The sequence below is a fragment of the Aethalodelphis obliquidens genome, unplaced genomic scaffold, assembly GCF_003676395.1.
Source record: "Aethalodelphis obliquidens isolate GAN/ISIS:26980383/991018 unplaced genomic scaffold, ASM367639v1 scaffold38, whole genome shotgun sequence".
NCBI lineage: Eukaryota > Metazoa > Chordata > Mammalia > Artiodactyla > Delphinidae > Aethalodelphis > Aethalodelphis obliquidens.
In genome coordinates, this window is record NW_020837982.1 from 2,687,143 (window position 1) to 2,708,048 (window position 20,906).

The 20,906-nt window shown below is 37.6% G+C and overlaps 1 protein-coding gene across 8 annotated transcripts in view; it reads right to left on the bottom strand.

The window, feature by feature from the left end:
• Positions 1-20,906, bottom strand: part of NF1 (neurofibromin 1) — a 245,310-nt gene that overhangs the window by 185,140 nt on the left and 39,264 nt on the right. For all 8 annotated transcript variants that reach the window (XR_003437957.1, XR_003437956.1, XR_003437958.1 and 5 more), the window contains exons 2-3: positions 3,884-4,027; positions 2,052-2,135 (exon numbers count right to left, since the gene is read on the bottom strand). Coding sequence is in view for 5 of the 8 variants with exons in the window: in XM_027130345.1 (XP_026986146.1) it covers positions 2,052-2,135; positions 3,884-4,027 (228 nt within the window). In the remaining 3 variants the exon portion in view is untranslated. The remainder of the gene's footprint in view (positions 1-2,051; positions 2,136-3,883; positions 4,028-20,906) is intronic.

Consider the following 20,906-nt stretch of genomic DNA (forward strand, 5'->3'; position numbering starts at 1 on the left):
ACAACCATAAAGTCATTGAAGGCAATCCAGAAAAACACAGCTGTTCAATAATATGAATAGTATTATTTTTAATTATAAATTTAATTTAAAAATTTATACATTTTCAATAGAGCAGAGCAAGCTAATATATATTTTATGTATTATAAAAGCTGTACCATGCCCACTTAGTAGGGATTCAATTAAGCTATCTCCAAAGAGTATCAAATTAAACAGGGGTCAATGATATCAGTGATCATTATCCAAAACACCTTTACCACTACCTCTCAATTATAAATGTTAATGGAGAAAAGATGTAGACCTGAAGAGGCAATAAACCAGCCTACCCCCATTCAAACATGGGTGTCACTGATATACTGGCATCTACAATCAAAGTAATAAGACCACTACAAAGAATTGATTCAAGAGAAGTTGAAAAATTGTCCACCTTCAAAATTCCATCATCCTATTTAACAGCTTTTTTGCTCTTTCACTCTATTTTACAAATGAACAGCCCATCACAAATTAATACAGAGCACAAAGCTAAAACAGAACTAGCTTGTCCTCAATTTAAGAAGAAAACTTATAAGCACTGTCGCACAATTTTGGAATGTGGACGAGGGTCAATAAAAGAATTTAAAATATTATGCTTAGGCTTTGTGGCCTATAGTCTTAAATATTATACTTCTCTTCCCTAAGGATACATCATTGTGTGAATGTAATTATTTTTTCCAATTCCCTACCCTACCCCTTTTCCAACTCCCTATGCTACTCCTTCTTTAAACACTTTGTTCTCTCTGTTCTCAATTGATCAGTCCTCATATGTCAAAGTCCCTTCCCATCTAGTTTTACTATAAAGAACAATTATAACATATGTGGAAAAGAGAAGCAATTCTGAATAAAAGCAAAAGATGGGTCAAAGGAAGAGAGATTATAATCTCAGAAGAAATAAGTTAACCCCAATACATATTGAATAGACAGATCTTTAAAATGGAGGTATTAAATTTATATATTTATGTAAACTCCTACCATTTTCCAGGAAGAATTAAAGCTACTGAAGTATAGAAGCACTATGCTTTATACAACAGAAACATTCTTGGGGACTTCCCTGGTGGTCCAGTGGTTAAGAATCCACCTTCCAAGGCAGGAGACACAGGTTCAATCCCTGGTCGGGGAACTAAGATCCCACATGCACTAAGCCCGTGCACCACAAATACTGAGCCTGCACGCCGCAACTACTGAGACCGCGCATACTGGAGCCCACGCACCACAACTAGAGAGAAGCCTGTGTGCAACAACTAGAGAGAAACCCGCCTGCAACAACTAGAGAAGGCCGCACGCCGCAATGAAGAGCCCGCGCACCGCAACGAAAGATCCTGCATACCGCAACGAAGATTCCGCATGCTGCAACTAAGACCCGACGCAGCCAAATAAATAAATAACCAGAAATATTCTTGAAAAATTTCTAAGTAAGTCATGGTTGAAAACTCTGAGATAACTATTTAGAGGAAACATGAAAAACAACTGTTTTGTACTCAACTACTCCTCCACATATCTATTTTATATGTTCATATTTACGTAACAAGTGTTCTTAAGGTAGAATCTATCACAGTAATAGTTTTAATTTTTTAAGTTCTCTTTTACATAGATTTGAAAAGTAAAATATAAAATCAGATTCACACAGGGGGAAACAAGATTCTCTTGGTCTTTAACATCACATTCTTTGACAGCTAAGCAATGCCACAAGCCTAACCAACTGGAGAAATCAGTTAAATGAAATAGTGACTTTTCCACAAAATTTTTTCTAGAAAACCTGAGAGAGAGAGAGATGTGACTCAAGCTTAACACTTTATAAGTAATCTTAATATCTATTTAATTTACAAAAGATGAGAATATAATTTTTTCTTGAAAACTTCTCTATGCTACCCAGTCAGCTCTGTTAACAAAATTCATTTTCATGTCTTAGACAAGAAGTCCATGACTCTTCTCCTTGTCCACACCTATGCTTCAGGACATCAGATCATTCTCAAAACTGAATGCACAAAACCTGCCTATTCAAGAATAGATTTACTCACCCCAGCAAGACATTTTTCCAGTGTATCCAATATAATCAACTGAGAGAGATATAAATTTTTTTCAGCAGCTTCTCCAAATATTCTCTAAAAGAAAAGATATTCAGAACACTAAAAGTTGGTTATTACTCTCCACTACAAATCAGCACACATCTGAAAAGTGAGGGGCTAAGGATCAAGAAAATCAATAATCATTGTATCTCCCAGATTATACTATATTTAAATCTATTATTTCTGATTTTATCCTAATGCTCACACAAAATAAATTCTCAGGCAAACAATCTGTCATCAGCCTGCCCCAGTAAAAGATACTCTGGGTTATACTTTAAAAAATATGTAGTAAATGCACTTCGAAACAAACAGCAGTAAAGAGATGGTAACATTAGGAAAATCCCATGTTCTGTTATTTTTTAAGTAAAATTTAGATTTGAACAATATAGAAAAAAATATGTAGGATTTAGGTACACATATAGATCTTTACCAGAATCTTGAACTGAACATTTAACCACACTTTGATGCCACAAAATAATCAAAGCCTAACTCTTACAGCAACAAAATGCTGTAACACCAATTAAAGCGAGTTTTAAGCATTCACTATCTTTAAATCAAATACTACACTATTAACAGCAGACTATGGTTCCCACAATTCAGTTTACTCAATAAGCACTAAATGAATGCCAATATCTCAATACTGTTTTTGTTTTTAAAAGAAGGGTCCAAATACTAAAACATTTTCAATATGAGAACATGGCCACTTATCTATAAAAGCAAAGTCCTATCTGTATGACCCACACACTATGCAACAGAAGCGTTCCATAAAATCTTAAATGTATTTCTGTAAGTCACTTTACATATTTATAAAAGGTCCTTTTTTCAGAAAATCTTAATTTTTTTCCATAAAGAGAAAATATGATTGCCCAGTCCTCCAGTTTACCAATTTTGTAAGCCTGGGGTATCTTCCAATCAACTTTTTCAAAAGAAAACACACCAAAGATGATGTGACTATGAAAATGGTACTGATTTTCACAATCTACAACCAGAAATCAGTTTCACTGCTCAGTGCAAACAGCATAAATTGTGGTTATAAGTGCTCAAAACAAGCAGAGCAGTTTGGAGTTAATCAAGAAATATCCAGATCGGTTGTTCTGGACTGAGTATGAAGGAGATTTTAGATAGAAACTGACACAGAGGAAAGAATCACCAGACAGCAAGAGGAGAAATAATATGTTCAAAGGTACAGAGAGAAAATAGTTGGAGTACCTTGAAGTCTAGGGAATGTAAACAGATTTTATGAAACAGGAAAATAAGAAGCAATTATGAGCTTTTGACAGTGGAAATACTTGATGAAGTATTTGAGGAAAACTTCCAACACAGGTTCTCTACCATGGAATCTTTCACAGGTTACAGGACGAAGGAAATAAAACAGCATCTTCACAAAAGCAATCTCACATTTTAGGACTACAAAGTCATATTTTATTTAGCATCTACTTAAGACTGGGACAATCTGATATGTAAATATTCAAATGAGAAGCTAAGGAAAAGATTTTAATAGATTACTATGGTCAATTTAAATATGACAAAATCTGTATGAAATCCTAATTCCAGAAAAATGGATCAATAGATATAGGGTCACAAATAAGCCAAGTATCTAAGAAAAAGAATTAAAATCTAAAAAGAAAGTTAAAAGGTTACCTGTGCTCATCCATAAATTAAGATGAATGTTTATATCCAGGGTCCACAGAAAATGACTTTACATATTTCAAAATATGCTGTTCCAAAGTTTAAAATCAAAAACAAACCGAATTCTCCCGTAAAACAGTAATGCAAACACTCACCATATTGTTAACATTCTTTAAGATAGTGGTGAGGCCGCTTATAACCAAAGAAAACTTGTATTTGGAAATATTGATAAGACATTCCTTGTTGTGTTCGGTACTGACTTTGGTATGTGTGTTCTGCTGTCCTGTTTTTATTGGAAGCTGAGGAAAAAAAAAAAAAAATGTTAGCTTACATTTTAAAATGACTACCGAGAACTCTATTTCTCATTGAAAATCATGAGATATTAGGAAAATTTTATGAACCACAATTACCTATATTTGTATCTCAAGCTCCAATTTTCAATATATAAAGGAATTTATAGCAAATCTAAAATTCTTTAGAAATTTCAATTTTTGCAGCTTTCTTTCTAGAAGTCATAAATCTCTATCTACCAAATTAAATCTTTACCCAGCACTATGTAAGACAGAATGATGACTCAGAAATAGAGCTACTTCCTTGTAGCTAAAAATTATTTCAGAGAAATATGTCTGCAATAAAATGCAATCTTTTCTTTTATATATTGAACTCAAGCATTAAAAGAACAACAGACCAAGAAAATCTATGCCTTAGACCTCTAGTCAATAATGGCAAATAACAGCAGATTGTGCAGAAAAGAAAACAAACTGTATAGCCTGGAATATACATAGTAAGACTGATTCAGGTAAGATAATCACCGTCAGGTACACAGCTGAGGGAGTAACAGAACAACAAAGAGATAAATCTCATGGAAAAAAATATCTTTTAAGGGAGATATTATATTTATATTTACCTATATTTATCTGAGAATGAACTAAGTGGCACTACCAGGAAGTTCATCTCTACCCTGTTTAAGAGCAGCATTCTGTATTGAAAGCATCACGAATATCTTTACTGTTTAAATATTAGATCCTGCTAACACTAATACAGAACACTGACGAGGTTCCTCCGTGAAGAAACAAATCTGTGTCCAGCTTCCTCATTTTTAAAATGGTGCAACAAAAGGTGGAAAGAGACCAAGCAGCATGCCCAAGTTTGCTTAGTCAGTTAATAATGTGACTAATTTGATGGTAAAGAAATACTAAATAAAAGAGGGGAAGCATGTTTAGGGTTTAGAAGATAGGGCAGAACAGAAGCTACAGAATTACATAATGTTACAACATTATGGAGAGAAAAAATTCTGAAAGACCGAAAAAAGAGGACTGTAGAAGATGGCAGTGGCTGCACCAAGAGGAAACTGTAATGTAAACTGTGGACTTTGGGTGATTATGACATGTCAATGTGGGTTCATCAACTGTAACCGAAGTACCACTCTAGTGGGAGATGCTGATAATAAAGGAGTCTGTGCATGTGTGGAGGCACAGGGCATATGGGAAAACTCTTTACCTTCCACTCAATTTTTCTGTGACCCTAAAACTGCTCTAAAAAATAAACTGTTAAAAAATGCAAAAAAAAATGCAAATAAATACACATAAGATCTTTTACATTTGATATTAAGAAAATTAAGAATTGTTAATATCCTTAAAAAGAGAGACAGAGAGAAAAGATGGCAATGGCTGCAATGTAGCTTGTGAACCTCCCCAAACCCCTCTGTGAGGGTTCATTTTACATGGCAACTTGACTGGATCATAGAGCACACAGATATTTGGCTGAACACTATTTCTGGGTGTGTCTCTGAGGGTGTTTCCAGATGAAATTAGCATTTGAATAGGTGGACTCTGTAAAGCAGTTTGCACCCCGTCCAATGTGGGTGGGCATCAGCCAATCCACTGAGGGCCTGAATAGAATAAAAAAGGCAGAAGGAGGAAGAATTGGTCCCTTTTGCTTAACTATTTAAGCTGAGACATTGATCTCCTGCCCTTAGTGCTCCTGGTTCTCAGGCCCTCAGACCCTTCTATCTCCCCTGTATTGGTTCTGTTTCTTTAGAGAACCCTGACTAATACACCCCCTCATAAAATAGCAAAGAAGCTAGAATCGCAAAACCCATGGACCATATATCTACATCAAAACTAGGGGACAAGGCACCCCACAATAACCAAAATACAAGCAGCAAATACGAACAAACCACTTACAGCTACAAAACTGGTGTGGTATAAGCATCTGTGCAAGAGACAGCAGAGGGAAGCAGAATGTTTGATGGGTCTGACAAGGAAAATCCCCAAACTGCATTAGATCCTCAGTGAAATGTACAGCAGGACAAGTTTAGAAGCTTAGCTAAAATACAGGGGTTTTTGTACACATGGCAATTGGCACATGTGTGCAAAAGGTCTATAATAAAGTCTGAAAAGAAGATAGCACACTTTAAACCATCACTGTCTAATAGAACTTTCTGTGGTTAGGATATTATACTATATCAACAATGCTCATTACAGTAGCCACTAGCCATATATGGCTATTAAGCACTTGTTATGTGGCTAATGCAAATGATGAATCAAATGTTTAATTTTATTTTAATTTATTTTACTTAAATTTAAGTAGCCATTGTACCCACTGGACAGCACAGTTCTAAACTAACCAGCTAAAGAAACACTTCCTTCAAGGATGAAGCCCATGCTGAGAAGAAATTGCTGAGATTCACTCCAGACTGAAACAAGAACAACAGGGCAAAAGAAAAAGATCCAGATAAAGGTGGAAGAGAGGAAGGAAGCCAAGAGAGCTCACAAAGAATGCGATGACGTATTCGTTTAATTTCATGAAAGCAATAGAAGAGCTCCAGAGCCATGAAGATAGAAATTATCCTGGCCCACATTTCTCTCCTACCAATTCAGGAAAACTAATTTCACATAAAAATGAGCAACAGAAAACACTGTAGTCAAATCATATGTGAAGTTATTTTGAGAAAAAAGAATAAGAGACAGAATAACATTGCAACAGAAAATGAAAACACACCAAAAAGATATGATCACCAACAGATGAAACTGTAAATTATTAATTCAAAATGAGCCAAGAGAAATTTTTTTAAATGATTAAAGATATGAAATAACAAATTAGAATTACAAATAGAAATAAGTTGACAAAACTCAGGAAAGAATTAGAAAAAAACAGCAAAATCATTTCAGAAGTGAAGACTAACCAGAAGATATTAAAGAGTGAATAAAACAAAATATAGGGCTTCCCTGGTGGCACAGTGGTTAAGAATGCGCCTGCCAATGCAGGGGACATGGGTTCAAGCCCTGGTCCGGGAAGATCCCTCAAGCCGCGGAGCAACTAAGCCCGTGCACCACAACTACTGAGCCTGTGCTCTAGAGCCCGCGAGCCACAACTACTGAGCCCACGTGCCAAAACTAGTGAAGCCTGCACGCCTAGAACCCATGCTCCACAACAAGAGAAGCCACCACAATGAGAAGCCCGTGCACCGCAGTGAAGAATAGCCCCCGCCTGCCTGCAACTAGAGAAAGCCCGCACACAGAAATGAAGACCCAATGCAGCCAGAAATACATAATTAAAATTTATTAAAATATATATATATCTAATGCTTTAAGAGAAAAAGAAGGTAAATAGGAGGAAAATTCTAATATCAAAAAAAAAGAAAGAAAAGAAAAATGAGATGGGATTTGCAATAAAGTGACAGAGAAGACAGGCAAACAAGATCCAACATATGTATAACAGGAGTCCTCAAAGAAGGAAATCAAATCAATGGAGTAGAATGAATATTAGAAACTAGACTTCAAGAAAACGTTGCTGAAATTTTTCAAAAACACTTGAAACTATATATTTAAAGGGCATACCACATACCTGGAAAAACTGACCCAGAATGACCAATACCAGGGCATATTTTAGTACAACTACTGACCTTCTGTGAACAAGAAAGAAAAAAAAATCCTTTGAACATTCAGGCAGAAAGAGAAAGCCACTTACACAAAGAACAAAAATTAGACTGTCATCAAACTTTGACAATACTATATGCTAACAGAAAATGAAATAATATTTTAATATTCTCAAGAGAAGATAAAGTAAACCAAGGATTTTATATGCAGGCAAACTGACTCCCAAGTACAATGGTGACAATCAAACTGTTCTGAACTGTAAGAACCCAGGAAATATTGTTCCCTTAAGCCTTTCCTGAGGAATCTACTAGAGAATATACTTCAGTCAACCAAAATAACAGGAGACACATCCACATTAAGAAGGACCATTAAATACACATTTATTAAAAGAACTGAGAATAAATGATGAGAGTAAGAGAAAAAACATACTATATAATTGCTATGTATAATGACAGTATAGATACAGTACAATTATCAAAAATGGGGAGAGGGTAGTGAGAGTATACAAAAAGTAGGATGTTTCCTGATTACCTTATGGTACTAAGAGTAAAAGGGTATTATTTTAAACCAAATGCTAGCTGACGAGATGAGAATAATTTACTAGCTGTTTCAATATTGCTTACAGAAGAAAACCACTATATAACAACTTGCCCTCCCAAGAAAGGGAGGAAATTAGAGTACTATACAAAGACATCAATATAAAAGTAACCAACAGAACAAAAATACAAACTGCTGGTTTGTGCTGGGTGAGCAGTGGCACAAGCCCATCACCAGATGCTTAGGTGAAAACCTACAGAGGGGGTAACTAAACACAGCAAGGGTTTCCCATGTGGCTCTCTTCAAGCTTCTCCTTCACAGTCGCACTTTAGTGGCTGGACATAGTTGGCTTCTCAGATTTCCCTAAAAGCTCCAACTTGTCTACCCATTGTCACTAATTTAGAGGATCTGACTAGTGACTCCTTCTCTGATCCTCCAATTCCCCCTTCTAGATCTTCACCCCACGAGTCCTCTCAAAATTGTATATGGTCTGATTTCCATAATAAGTCCCTTCCCACATCACCCAATCAGCTTCCCTGACTGAACCCTAATACACAAACCTTCTGAAATACCAAAAAATATGCTGGGAGAGCAAATAACATAGACCACACAATTAAAAATGACTTAAAATAAAAGACTTGTATAAATATAACATAAAAAATATGACAGAAATGAGTCCAAATTCATCAAACTATGGAACAGTCTCCAGGATATATCTTTAAGTTAAAAAAACAGGGTGAAGAAAAGAGTATACAGTATGCTACCATGCATCTAAGAAGTAGGAGGAGAAATAAATACACACACACACACCTCTTCACACATACAAAAGCAGAAGGATGAAACTTAAAAACTTTTAAGTGGTTACCTTTAGGAAGTGAAAGAAAATAAAGGAGAGGTGTTGAGGATAGAATCTATATTCCCTGGTTTTTGTAGATTTTATTTTGAAATTATGTAATTTATGTAAATATAAAATTAAATTAAAATTCTAAAAAATAAAATATAAATCAAAAATAAACAAATGAACTGAAATCTGTATCCAAATTTTTAATGGCATAGTCATAAAGAGAAGAACTATTCTAAGTTATTTTAAATCATATTAGGTTGACTTCCTAATGGAATATACTCTAGGGACAAAAAAATGAAGATAAATCTTGATCCTGTATGTACTGTGGGATCATGGAAATGAGTGATTTGGTGATATTTTAATTCTGTCACTACTGGTGTCATTAAAAACTGCGACTCTCAGAACAGGAGAGGAACAGCAAAGTAAAAACCCTGTAGTCTTGAATTGGAACTGGAAGTATCTATATCAATTCTTAATGTAGTTTTATCTTGTATGAAGAAAATAAAATATATTTTTCTCCCTTTGTTTGCTGAAAATGCCTAAAACAACGACCAACCCTGCAGTAATGATCTTGAGATTCCATTTCCTGGTAAAAGGAATTGGGACTCCTTCAGAAAATGGCTGATTCCACATCTGAGGCAAAAAGGTACATGATGAACCTGGAACACTTTGTCATACCAGATAGCAAGAAAGCTGCCAAAGAAAGCTATCAAAGGGTCGAGTCAAAAAGACTCAGGAATAAATTTTGAGGAGGTTCCCACTGACCAAAAATGGAATAATTTGAACATTGTTAAGGACAACAATTTTAATTTATTGAAACATCAAATATGTTTTTTTTTTCAAATATGTTTTAATCCATACTTCTGCTTCCAAGGTAGAGTAATTCACAGCAAAACAACACCTCCCTCCCCCAAACTCACACACACACACAAAAAAGAAAAAATACAAAAATCAACTGTTTAAAGATTTTAGAGAGCTACTAAAGGAATGAGGACTAGAGAGGCTAAGTTTCAGAAAAAGGGTGAACTATGGAGAAGCAAGGTGATCTTCTGCAGCTGTTTCCTCCCGCCCTGGGGCATTTGCAGAATCTGCTCCCCCCTCAAAAAAAAAGCCTCAGAAATATGCCTTTCCCAAGCAAAGTACCTCTGCTGAGGGAAAGACGAACCATCAGAGATTCTGGTTGTCACTGAGAGCTGGAGTGACACAAATGAAGACATGAGGGAGTCTCAAATGCATAATTGGGTGGAAAATGGTAAAAAAGCTAAGCCAAAAACTTCTGAAAAGCAGAACACAATTTCAAAATCTCACAGCCTCAGAAAACAAAGATTAGAGTACAGAACCTGCTAAAGAGAGAGGGACCCTAGTAAACGCACCCAGTTCTTAATTGTACAGCCTGGAGAGTAACATCCTAAATAAACAGGGGCAAATCACAGCAAATGGAACTTTTGTACATTACAAGTAGGAGTGTAAATCAGTAATTACTTTGGAAGACTGACATTATCTGCTAAAATGGAACATGTACATACCATCATCCCTCCAAGTCTGCAGGACATTGGTTCCAGGAGCCCAGAGGATACCAAAATTTGTGATACTCAAGTCCCTTATATAAAATGGCATAATATTTGCACATAACCTACGCATATACTTACATGTACTTTAAATCATCTCTAGATTACTTACAATACCTAATAGGATATAAATGCCATGAATAGTTTTAAATACAATGCAAATGCTACTTAAATAGTTGCCAGTTGCTTGGCAAATTCAAATTTTGCTTTTTGGACCTTTCTGGAATTTTTTTTCTCCAACTATTTTTTATATGCATTGGTTGAATCCACAGGTGTGGAACCCATGGATACAGAGGGCCAACTGTACTTAGCAACTTCACTAGGTATATACCCAAGAGAAATGTGTACATATGTTCACCAAAAGATATGTTCAGCTATGTTTATAGCAGTGCTTTCATAATTTCCAAAAACTGGAAACACTCCAAATGTCTATCAACAGCAGAAATGGTTTTTAAAAATGGTATATTCAAACAAAGAAAAACTCTACAGCAATGGGAATAAATGACTTACAGCTATAAACTTTATTTCATAAATATAATACTGAGTGAAAGAAGTCAGAACAAAAGATCCCTTACTGTATGATTGTTACACAAATTTCAAAAACATGTTAAATTCAAGTCAGGATAGCAGAGACCCTTGGAAAGAGCAAGTAATGACCAGAAGGAAAAGGAAGGGGAAAGAGGAACTCCTGGATTGCTAGCATTATTTTATTTCCTGATCTCTGTACTGGTTACACTGCTGTGTTTACTTGGCAAACATTCATTGAGCTGTATATTTACATACATTTGTGCATCTTTCCATACTTATAAGTCAATGGCAAGTTTTCTAAATAATACATATTTAAATCCATGAGTTAATGATACTAAAAAAACAAACTGGTCACTCCTAGTGGATACAGGGGAATTTTGGTAGGCACTGCTGAGGCACTGCTCAGCTCCACATTCAGGGAAGAACTTAACTGCTGGAGTGCTGTCAGTCAGCCCCTCAGGGATCGCCTCACCTGAAGAGAATGATCCTGCCCAGGTGAAAGCCTTCCTGGGCAGCCCACATCCAATGACCAACTGATAATGGCAATATAAAGGCCGGAACACCTCAGCCCAATTCTGGGAAACTCAAAAGGGCCATTCTAGCTCCAGAGCTCCCCAAAGGGGTTGGCCAAACCTGATTCTGGGCCTGTTCTGTACCATGAATTCTGCATCTGCAATCCTCCCTTCTCTCAGGTGTGCATCCCAAGGGAACACCTTAATGAACATCCTGCACTAGGCTCTCAGGGCAGATGGAGCAGGTGCTAAGATGTGAATTTAAAGCTGGCAATGAAGGAGAAACAGTAACCTCAAAAACAACTGAATTTGAAGAATATTACTAAACTATTTGAGCTCTGCGAAAAAAGAGAACAAAAAGCTGACTGCCGATTAGAAGCTAAGTATGAAAGCCAGAAGGCCTCTCTGGAAGCACACAAAGATGCTCTCCTCTCCTCCAGCAGGAAGGCAAAGAAACCTAAGGACAAGAACCAGAATTATCAGAGTTTCTAGGTTCCAAAAGTTAAACTCCCAAACAAGGCAGGTCTGCTACGCCAAGATCAGAGAGCTGTGGTTGGCAAAGAATAATAAGACTCTGACACATGTAAAGGAAACATCTGGGTTGGTGCTCCCCAAAATCTTTTATCTCCAAATTGCCCTGAACCCTCAAAGTCTACAGAAGTGGCCCATTACTGTTACTAAGAGCAAGCATTCCCCACGCCTGTCTGAAGACAATTCAGAGGCCTCTCCCCTGCAAGACAACAGATGTCCCCTCAGGATTTGCCACCACCTCCCCTCCTGGCCAAAGAGGTACAAGGGAATTTGGGGGGTAATGAAACTTCCTATATCATGATCATGGTGAGGATTACATGAATGTGTGTATTTGTCAAAACTCAGAATTAAGCAGTATAAATTCAAGTGAGAGTGTTATAACATTAGGGCATTCAATGTAATCCCTCTGGTAACCACAAAGAAAATAGCTGTAGAATATACAAAAAGGAAATGAGAAAGGAATTTAAACATTCCACTACAAAAAGTAAACACAAAAGAAGACAGTAATGTAGAAAATGAGGGACCAAAAAAAGCTATAGGGCATATAGAAAACAAATAGCATGATGACAGCAGTAAGTCCCCTCTTATCAGTAATTACTTAAAATATAATTAGATTAAACCCGCCAATCAAAAGACAGATTTGGCAGAATGACCCAACTATAAGTTGCCTACAGGAGACTCACTCGACATCCAAAGACACAAGCAGGTTAAAGAAGAAGGAATGGAAAAAATTATTCCATGCAAACAGTAATCAAAAGAGAGTAGGCTATACTAATATAAGACAAAATAGACTTTAAATCAAAAAGTTATGAGACAAAGGAGGACATCATAAATTAATACAAGGTTCAATACAGCAAGAAGATAGATTATAAACATTTACACAGCTAATTACAGACCATCAAAATACATGAAGCAGGGACTTCCTTGGTGGCACAGTGGTTAAGAATCTGCTTGCTAATGCAGGGGGACACAGGTTTGAGCCCTGGTCTAGGAAGATCCCACATGCCACGGAGCAAATCAGCCCGTGCGCCACAACAACTACTGAGACTGCACTCTAGCGCCTGCGAGCCACTACTACTGAAGCCCACATGCCACAACTACTGAAGCCTGTGTGCATAGAGCCCGTGCTCCGCAACAAGAGAAGCCACCGCAATGAGAAGCCCACACACCACAACGAAGAGTAGCCCCTACTCACCACAACTAGAAGAAGCCTGTGTGCAGCAACAAAGACCCAACACAGCCAAAAATTAATTAATTATTTTTTTAAAAAAACTTCATATGTGACATGGTCACAATTAAAAAAAAAACACGTGAAGCAAAAACTGACAGAATTGAAGGGAGAAACAGAGAGTTCTACAATAATAGTTGGAGACTTCAACATTCCACTCACAATAACAGAGAAAACAACCAGACAGAAGATAAGTCAGGAAATAGAGGACTCAACACAATAAAACAATTAGACCTAATATACATGTACAAAACACTCTACCCAACAACAGAATATACAATCTTAAGTGTACATGGGACATTTTACAGGTTAAACCATAGGTAAGGACACAAATAACATCTCAATAGATTTTAAAGGATAGATATGCAAAGTATCTTCTCTGACCACAATGGAATGAAGTTGGAAATCAGTAACAAAAGTAAAACTGGAAAATTCACAAAACTGTGGAAATTAAACATTATACTTTTAAACAACCAATGTTTCAAAGAAGAACTCACAAGGGACATTAGAAAATACTTAGAGATGAATGAAAATGAAAACACAACAAACCAAAGCTTACGGGATGCAGTGAAAGCAGTACTAAGGGGGAAATTTATAGCTATAAATGCTTACATTAAAAACAAGGAAACTAAAAAAAACAAAAAACAAGGAAACTTTCAACTCAACAACCTAACTTTACAACTTAAGGAACTACAAAAAGAAGAACAAAGGAAACCCAAATCTAGGAGAAGGAAAGAAATAAAGATGAGAGCAGAGGTAAGCAAAATAGTAAAACAATAGAGGAAAATCAATGAAATCAAGAGTTGGTTCCTCAAAAAGATCAACAAAATTGACAAACCTTTAGCTCAATGGACCAAGAAAAAAGAGAAAACACTCAAAGCACTAAAATCAGAAATGGAAGTGGGGACATTACTATCAATTCTACAGAACTAAAAAGGATTTAAAGAAAGTACTATTAACAACTGTATGCCAAAAAGACTGGAAAACCTAGATAAAATGGGAAAATTCCTAGAAACACAAAACTTACCAAGACTAAATCACAAAAAAACAGAAAACCTGAATAGACCTATAACTACTAAGGAGACTGAATCAGTAATCAAAAAATCTCCCAAAAAAGAAATATCCTGTACTTGATCACTTCACTAGTGAATTCAACCAAACATTTAAAGAAAAACTAATACCAACCCTTCTAAAGCTTTCCCCCAAAATTAAAAGAACACTTCTAACTCACTCTATAAGGCCAGCATAACCTGGATACCAAAGCCAAAGACACTACAAGAAAATTATAGACCAATATCCCTGATAAACATTGATGCAAAAATTCTCAACAAAATACTAACAGAATTCTGCATCACATTAAAAGGATTGATTGTGCTTCCCTGGTGGCGCAGTGGTTGGGAGTCCGCCTGCCGATGCAGGGGACACGGGTTCGTGCCCCCGGTCCAGGAGGATCCCACATGGCACGGAGCAGCTGGGACTGTGGGGCATGGCCGCTGAGCCTGCACATCCAGAGCCTGTGCTCCGCAGCAGGAAAGGCCACAGCGGTGAGAGGCCCACGTACCGCAAAAAAAAAAAAAAAGGATTATTTATACACCATGACCAAGTGGGATTTGTTCCTGGAATGCAAGAATGGTTCAATATATGAAAACTGATCAATGTGACACACCACATCAACAAAATCAAGGGAAAAAAACCCCACATGATTATCTCAGTTGTCAATACTACACAAAATGATCTACAGAGTCAATGCACTCTCTATCAAAAATCCTAAAGACATATTTGCAAAAATAGAAAAACCCATTCTAAAATTCATATGTATCTCAAGGGACCCTGAATAGCCAAGACAATCTTGAAAAAGATGAACAACCTTGGAAGATTCATACTTCTTGATTTCAAAACTTATTAGAAAGTTACAGTCATCAAAACAGCATGGTATTGGCATGAAGACAGACATGTAGACCAATGGAACAGAACAGACAGCCCAGAAATAAACCCTCTTGTATATCGTCAAATGATTTTTGACAAGGGTGCCAAGACCAGTTAAAGGAGAAAGGATAGTCTTTTCAACAAATGGTACTGGGAAAACTGGGTATCCACATGCTAAGGAATGAAGTTAGACCCTTACCTAACACCATATACAAAAAGTAACTCAAAGTGGATCAAGGACCTAAATGTTAGACCTAAAACAATTAAACTCTTAAAAGAAAACACAGGACACTTCATGACACTGAATTTCTTAATGATATCTTGGATATGACAACAAAGGTACAGGTTACAAAGGAAAAAATAAACAAACTGGACTTCCGGAAAACTTTAAAATTTTGTGCATCAAAAGACACTATCCAGGGACTTCCCTGGCAGTCCAGTGGTTAAGACTCCATGCTTCCACTGCAGGGAGCATGGGGTTCGATACCTGGTTGGGGAACTAAAGATCTCGCATGCCACACGGTGAGGCCGAAAAAAAAAGAAAAAGAAAAAAAAAGACACTATCCACAGAACAAAAAGGTAAACCACAGAATGGGAGAAAATATTTGCAAATCATGTATTTGGTAAGAGATTAATACCCAGACTATATAGAGAGCTCCTAAAACTCAACAATAACAAAAACAACCTGATTCATAAATGGACAAAGGACTTGAATAGTTATTTCTCCAGAGAAGATAAACAAATGGCCAATAAGCACATGAAAAGATGCTCAACATCATTAATCATTAGGGAAATGCAAATCAAAACCCATTAGGACAGCTAATATCAAAACACACACACACACACACACACACACACACACACACAGAAAACCAACAAGTGTTGGTGAGGATGTGGAGAAACTGGAAACTTTGTGCACTGCTGATGGGAATATAAAATGGTATAGCCACTGTGGAAAACAGTATGAAATTTTCTCTAAAAAATTAAAAATAGAATTACCATATGATCCAGCAATTCCACTTCTGGGTATATACTCAAAAGGAGTGAAAGTAGGATTCAAAGAGATATGTGTATACCCACGTTCACAGCAGTATTATTCATAACAGCTAAAACATGGAAGGAACCCAAGTGTCCACTGACAGATGAAAGGATAAGCAAAATGTGGTATATACATACAACGGAATATCATTCAGCCTTAAAAAGGAAAGGAAGGGCTTCCCTGGTGGCACAGTGGTTGAGAGTCCGCCTGCCGATGCAGGGGACATGGGTTCGTGCCCCGGTCCGGGAAGATCCCACATGCCGCGGAGCAGCTGGGCCCTGAGCCATGGCCGCTGAGCCTGCGCGTCCGGAGCCTGTGCTCCGCAACAGGAGAGGCCACAATAGTAAGAGGCCCACATACCGCAAAAAAAAAAAAAAAATGATTAAGATGGTAAATTTTATGTGTATTTTACCACACACAGAAAAAGAAAAAAAGACTATATACATAAAAGGGAAGGACACATGATATAAATTTATACATTAATTTTTCAAAATCTGAGATCAAGGAAGAATTCTAACAAACATTTATTGAATATCCGCTATGTACCAGATAGCAATGTAGGTACTATAAACACAAAGATGAATAAATGTACCCTCAAGGTACCAATAATTCTGAAATTATCCCCTAATCTCTCTTCTGTTCACCCTTTCTCTTGGGCAATCTTGTGTATTCACTGACTATCCTACTGATTACTACTATGATGACTGCTAATGACTAAGCCCCAAGAGTCTCATTCCTTGGTGGACACACCCTGTATAATTCTCTTCCTTAAAAGTGAGAAGGACTTGCATGAAGGGATATCCCTTTCATGACTGTTACATTACACGGCAAAAGGGACTCTGAGGATGCAATTAAGGTCCCTAATCAGTTGACTTAAGTGGGAGATTATCTCAGATGAGTCTGTCCTAACCAGGGAAGCCAAAAAAGAGATATGAAGCACCAAAAATACTTTGTTGGCCTTGAAGAAGCAATCTACCATGCTGTGGGGAAGGCCACATGACAGGGAACAGCAAGAGGCCTCTTGGAGCTGAAGGCCTCAGTCCTACAACTGTAAGGACCTAAATTCTATCAACAACCAGTGAGCTTGGAAGAGGACCCCAAGCCTCAGGTGAGATCATAGCCCTGACCAATACCTTGATTTCATCCTGGTGAGGACCTGAGCAGAGAACCCAGCTAACCAGTGCCCAGATTCCTGACCCACAGAAACTGTGAGAGAATAATTTTGTATTGTTTTAAGCCACTGTGTTTCTGGTAGTTTATTACATAGCAATAGAAAACTAATACAACTACCAAATCTGTATGTTCAAATGTGTCATCCAAATGCCTATTTGGTATCTCCACGTGGGTATATTAAGACACTTCAAAGTCAGTGTTTCTAAAATTTAATTTATAATCTTCCTACCATACTTCCTATCTTAGTAAATAGTACCACAATCCACCAAGTTTCTCAGATCTGAGAGTCATCTCTGACACTTCCTTTATTCCCCTCCTTTCATCCTCCTTTAGTCAGTCAGATTGATAAAAATGAGAATAATAAATAGGTACACACAACTCAGCTCTACCCTTCTTTACTTGGGAACAGGCTTGTTACAGAGTACAAGAATTTTCCTCTATATCAACATTCCAAGAGTTGATCAGGGGACTCACCCTGCAGAAGGGAGTAACCAACACTGCCTGAGACTAGGTGGGTAAGTCTGCCTAATTCTGAGGTTTAGATAGCAGGCCCACTGGGTCTCCAACTTCACAACTTCACACTGAACACACACATACATATACACACAAATATTTATATATTTCATATATATTTTGGTCTTTACCTTTGGTCTTCTATTTCTGAACTTGTTCAGAAAACAAAGAGGGAAGAAAAGTATATGCAGGCCCCCCAGGCTCTCATACCAGCCCTAAAATCTATGTAGAAGAAAAAGCAAGATTAGGGGTACTAAGCAACCAAGATTCTATCAGATAAGGTGGTCAGGAAGATCTGACATTTGAGGAGAGACCTAAATGAAGAGAATGGGAAGACCTATGCAAAGGTCTAAAGAAGAACATTCAAGGCAGCAGAGGCAGGTAAAATACATCTGACGCTGGAACAAGTGTGGCACATTCAAAGCCTAGCAAAGAGGCCATTGTGGCTAAACTAAAGGGAACAAAAGAAGAAAATACAGGGGATGAGGTCAGAGAGAGAAGCAGGGATGGGTCAGATCATGAAAAGCCTTGTGGGTCATTTTAAAAGCTTTGAATTTATTTTGAGTTTGATGGTGTGGCAGATTATATTTTTCAAATACAGTCATGGTATCTCTCAACCCACATGCTCTCCTGTAATAAGATCTTGCCATTCCCACATCAAAAAGTGGAGTCTATTTTTCCATTTTCTTGCCACTAGGCAGGTTCTGTGACTGTTCTGACCAATAAAATATGGTAGAAGGGACACTGTGCCAGTTCTAGGCACAGCCCTTAATTGGTCTGACAGTTTTTCTTTCCCTCCTCCTTGGAAGCCAGCTGCATGTAAAAAGTGTGATTATTCTGAGACCACCATACTGTGAAAACTCCACGCCACGTGGAGAGATCATGAAGAATGAGATGCCATGTGGAGACAGAGGCCAAGAAGCACTGAGGTGCCAGACATGTGACTGAAGAAGTTGTACTGGGAGGGATTCTCCAGCCCCAGCCACCCCAGTCAACACCTTGTGGAACATTGTTGAACCCGTCATGAAGTCCTGACTCCCAAAATTGTGAGCAAAATAAACAGGTCATTTCAAGTTATAAAGCTTTGTAGTACTTTGTTATGCAGCAATAGGTAACGAAAAAGAGAGGGAAAGAAGATATTGAAGGGATGTAAACAAGGGAGCAACATGATCAGATTTACGTCTTTTAAGAGTCTTCTTGGGACTTCCCTGGTAGTCCAGTGGTTAAGACTTCGTCTTCCAATGCGTGGGGTGCGGGTTCAACCCCTAGTTGGGGAGCTAAGATCCCACATGCCTCGCGGCCAAAAACCCAAATCATAAAACAGAAGCAATATTGTAACAGAATTCAATAAAGGCTTTAAAAATGGTCCATATCAAAAAAAAAAATCTTAAAAAAAATTGTTAAGAGAGTCTTCTTGCTGCTGTATGTTAGAAGATAGTCTAGGCAAGAGAAAAATGGTAGCTTAAATTACGCTAATAAAAGTAGAGGAGGGACTTCCCTGCTGTCGCAGTGGTTAAGAATCCGCCTGCCAATGCAGGGGACACGGGTTTGAGCCCTGGTTCGGGAAGATACCACATGCCGCAGAGCAACTAAGCCCGTGCGCCACAACTACTGAGCCTGCGCTCTAGAGCCCACGAGCCACAACTACTGAGCCCATGTGCCACAACTACTGAAGTCCATGCGCCTAGAGCCCATGCTCTGCAACGAGAAGCCACTGCCATGAGAAGCCTGTACACCGCAACGAAGAGCAGCCTGCTTGCTGCAACTAGAGAAAGCCCACACGCAGCAATGAAGACCCAACGCAGCCAAACACAAATTAATTTTTTTTAAAAAAGTATGTCCTTAAAAAAAAAAAAAGTAGAGGAGAAGCAGTGAGAAGATATTATAATGGATTTGGAAGATGTGGGGCTTATTTAAAATGGCAAATTGATTCTGAAGTTCACTTGAAAGGACAAATTTGTGAGAATACCAAATAACTTTCTGAAAAACAAGAACCAGAGGAGACTTGCATTATCAGGTACTTAAAACATTCTATTCAATATTAAGCTTTCATAACAAAACCAATATATTATAAGGATAAACTAATTATAGTCATAGAGCAGTTATTAGTATGTACATAGAAAGTTAACATGATAAAGTTAATATTTCAAATCAGAGGTAAAAGAATGATTTGTCAACAGAACATTTTAAAATACATGCGTGTGTGTGTGTGTGTGTGTGTGTGTGTGTGTGTGTGTGTGTGTGTGTGTGTGTGAGAGAGAGAGAGAGATAGAGATTAAGAACCTAACGTAAAAAAAGAAAAACTGTCATAAAATTACTAGGAAAAATACTGAAGAATAACCTCATAATATTTGGGTAGGACAGATTTTCCTAAACAAGACAAAATCCAGAAGCCATTAACAAAAAAACACCAATATATTTACCTACATAAAAACGTTTTAATCCTGCTTTAAAAAAACAAGACACTACTTACAAAGAAAAAGACAAGTAACAGGAAGTAAAAGAATGTGCAACAACTAGCGGCCAAAAGGTTTACATACTAATATAGTATAAGGTTATACTATATTTATCTGTTTATTTGTTTATTTATTTATGGCTGTGTTGGGTCTTTGTTACTACATGCGGGCTCCCTCTAGTTGCAGTGAGCGGGGGCCACTCTTCGCTGCGATGCATGGGCTTCTCATTTTGGTGGCTTCTGTTGAGAAGCATGGGCTCTAGTCACACGGGCTTCAGTAGTTGTGGCACATGGGCTCCGTAGTTGTGGCTCACAGGCTCTAGAGTACAGGCTCAGTAGTTGTGGCGCACAGGCTTAGTTGATCCGCAGCACGTGAGATCCTCCAGGACCAGGGCTCAAACCCGTGTCCTGTGCATTGGCAGGGAGATTCTCAATCACTGTGC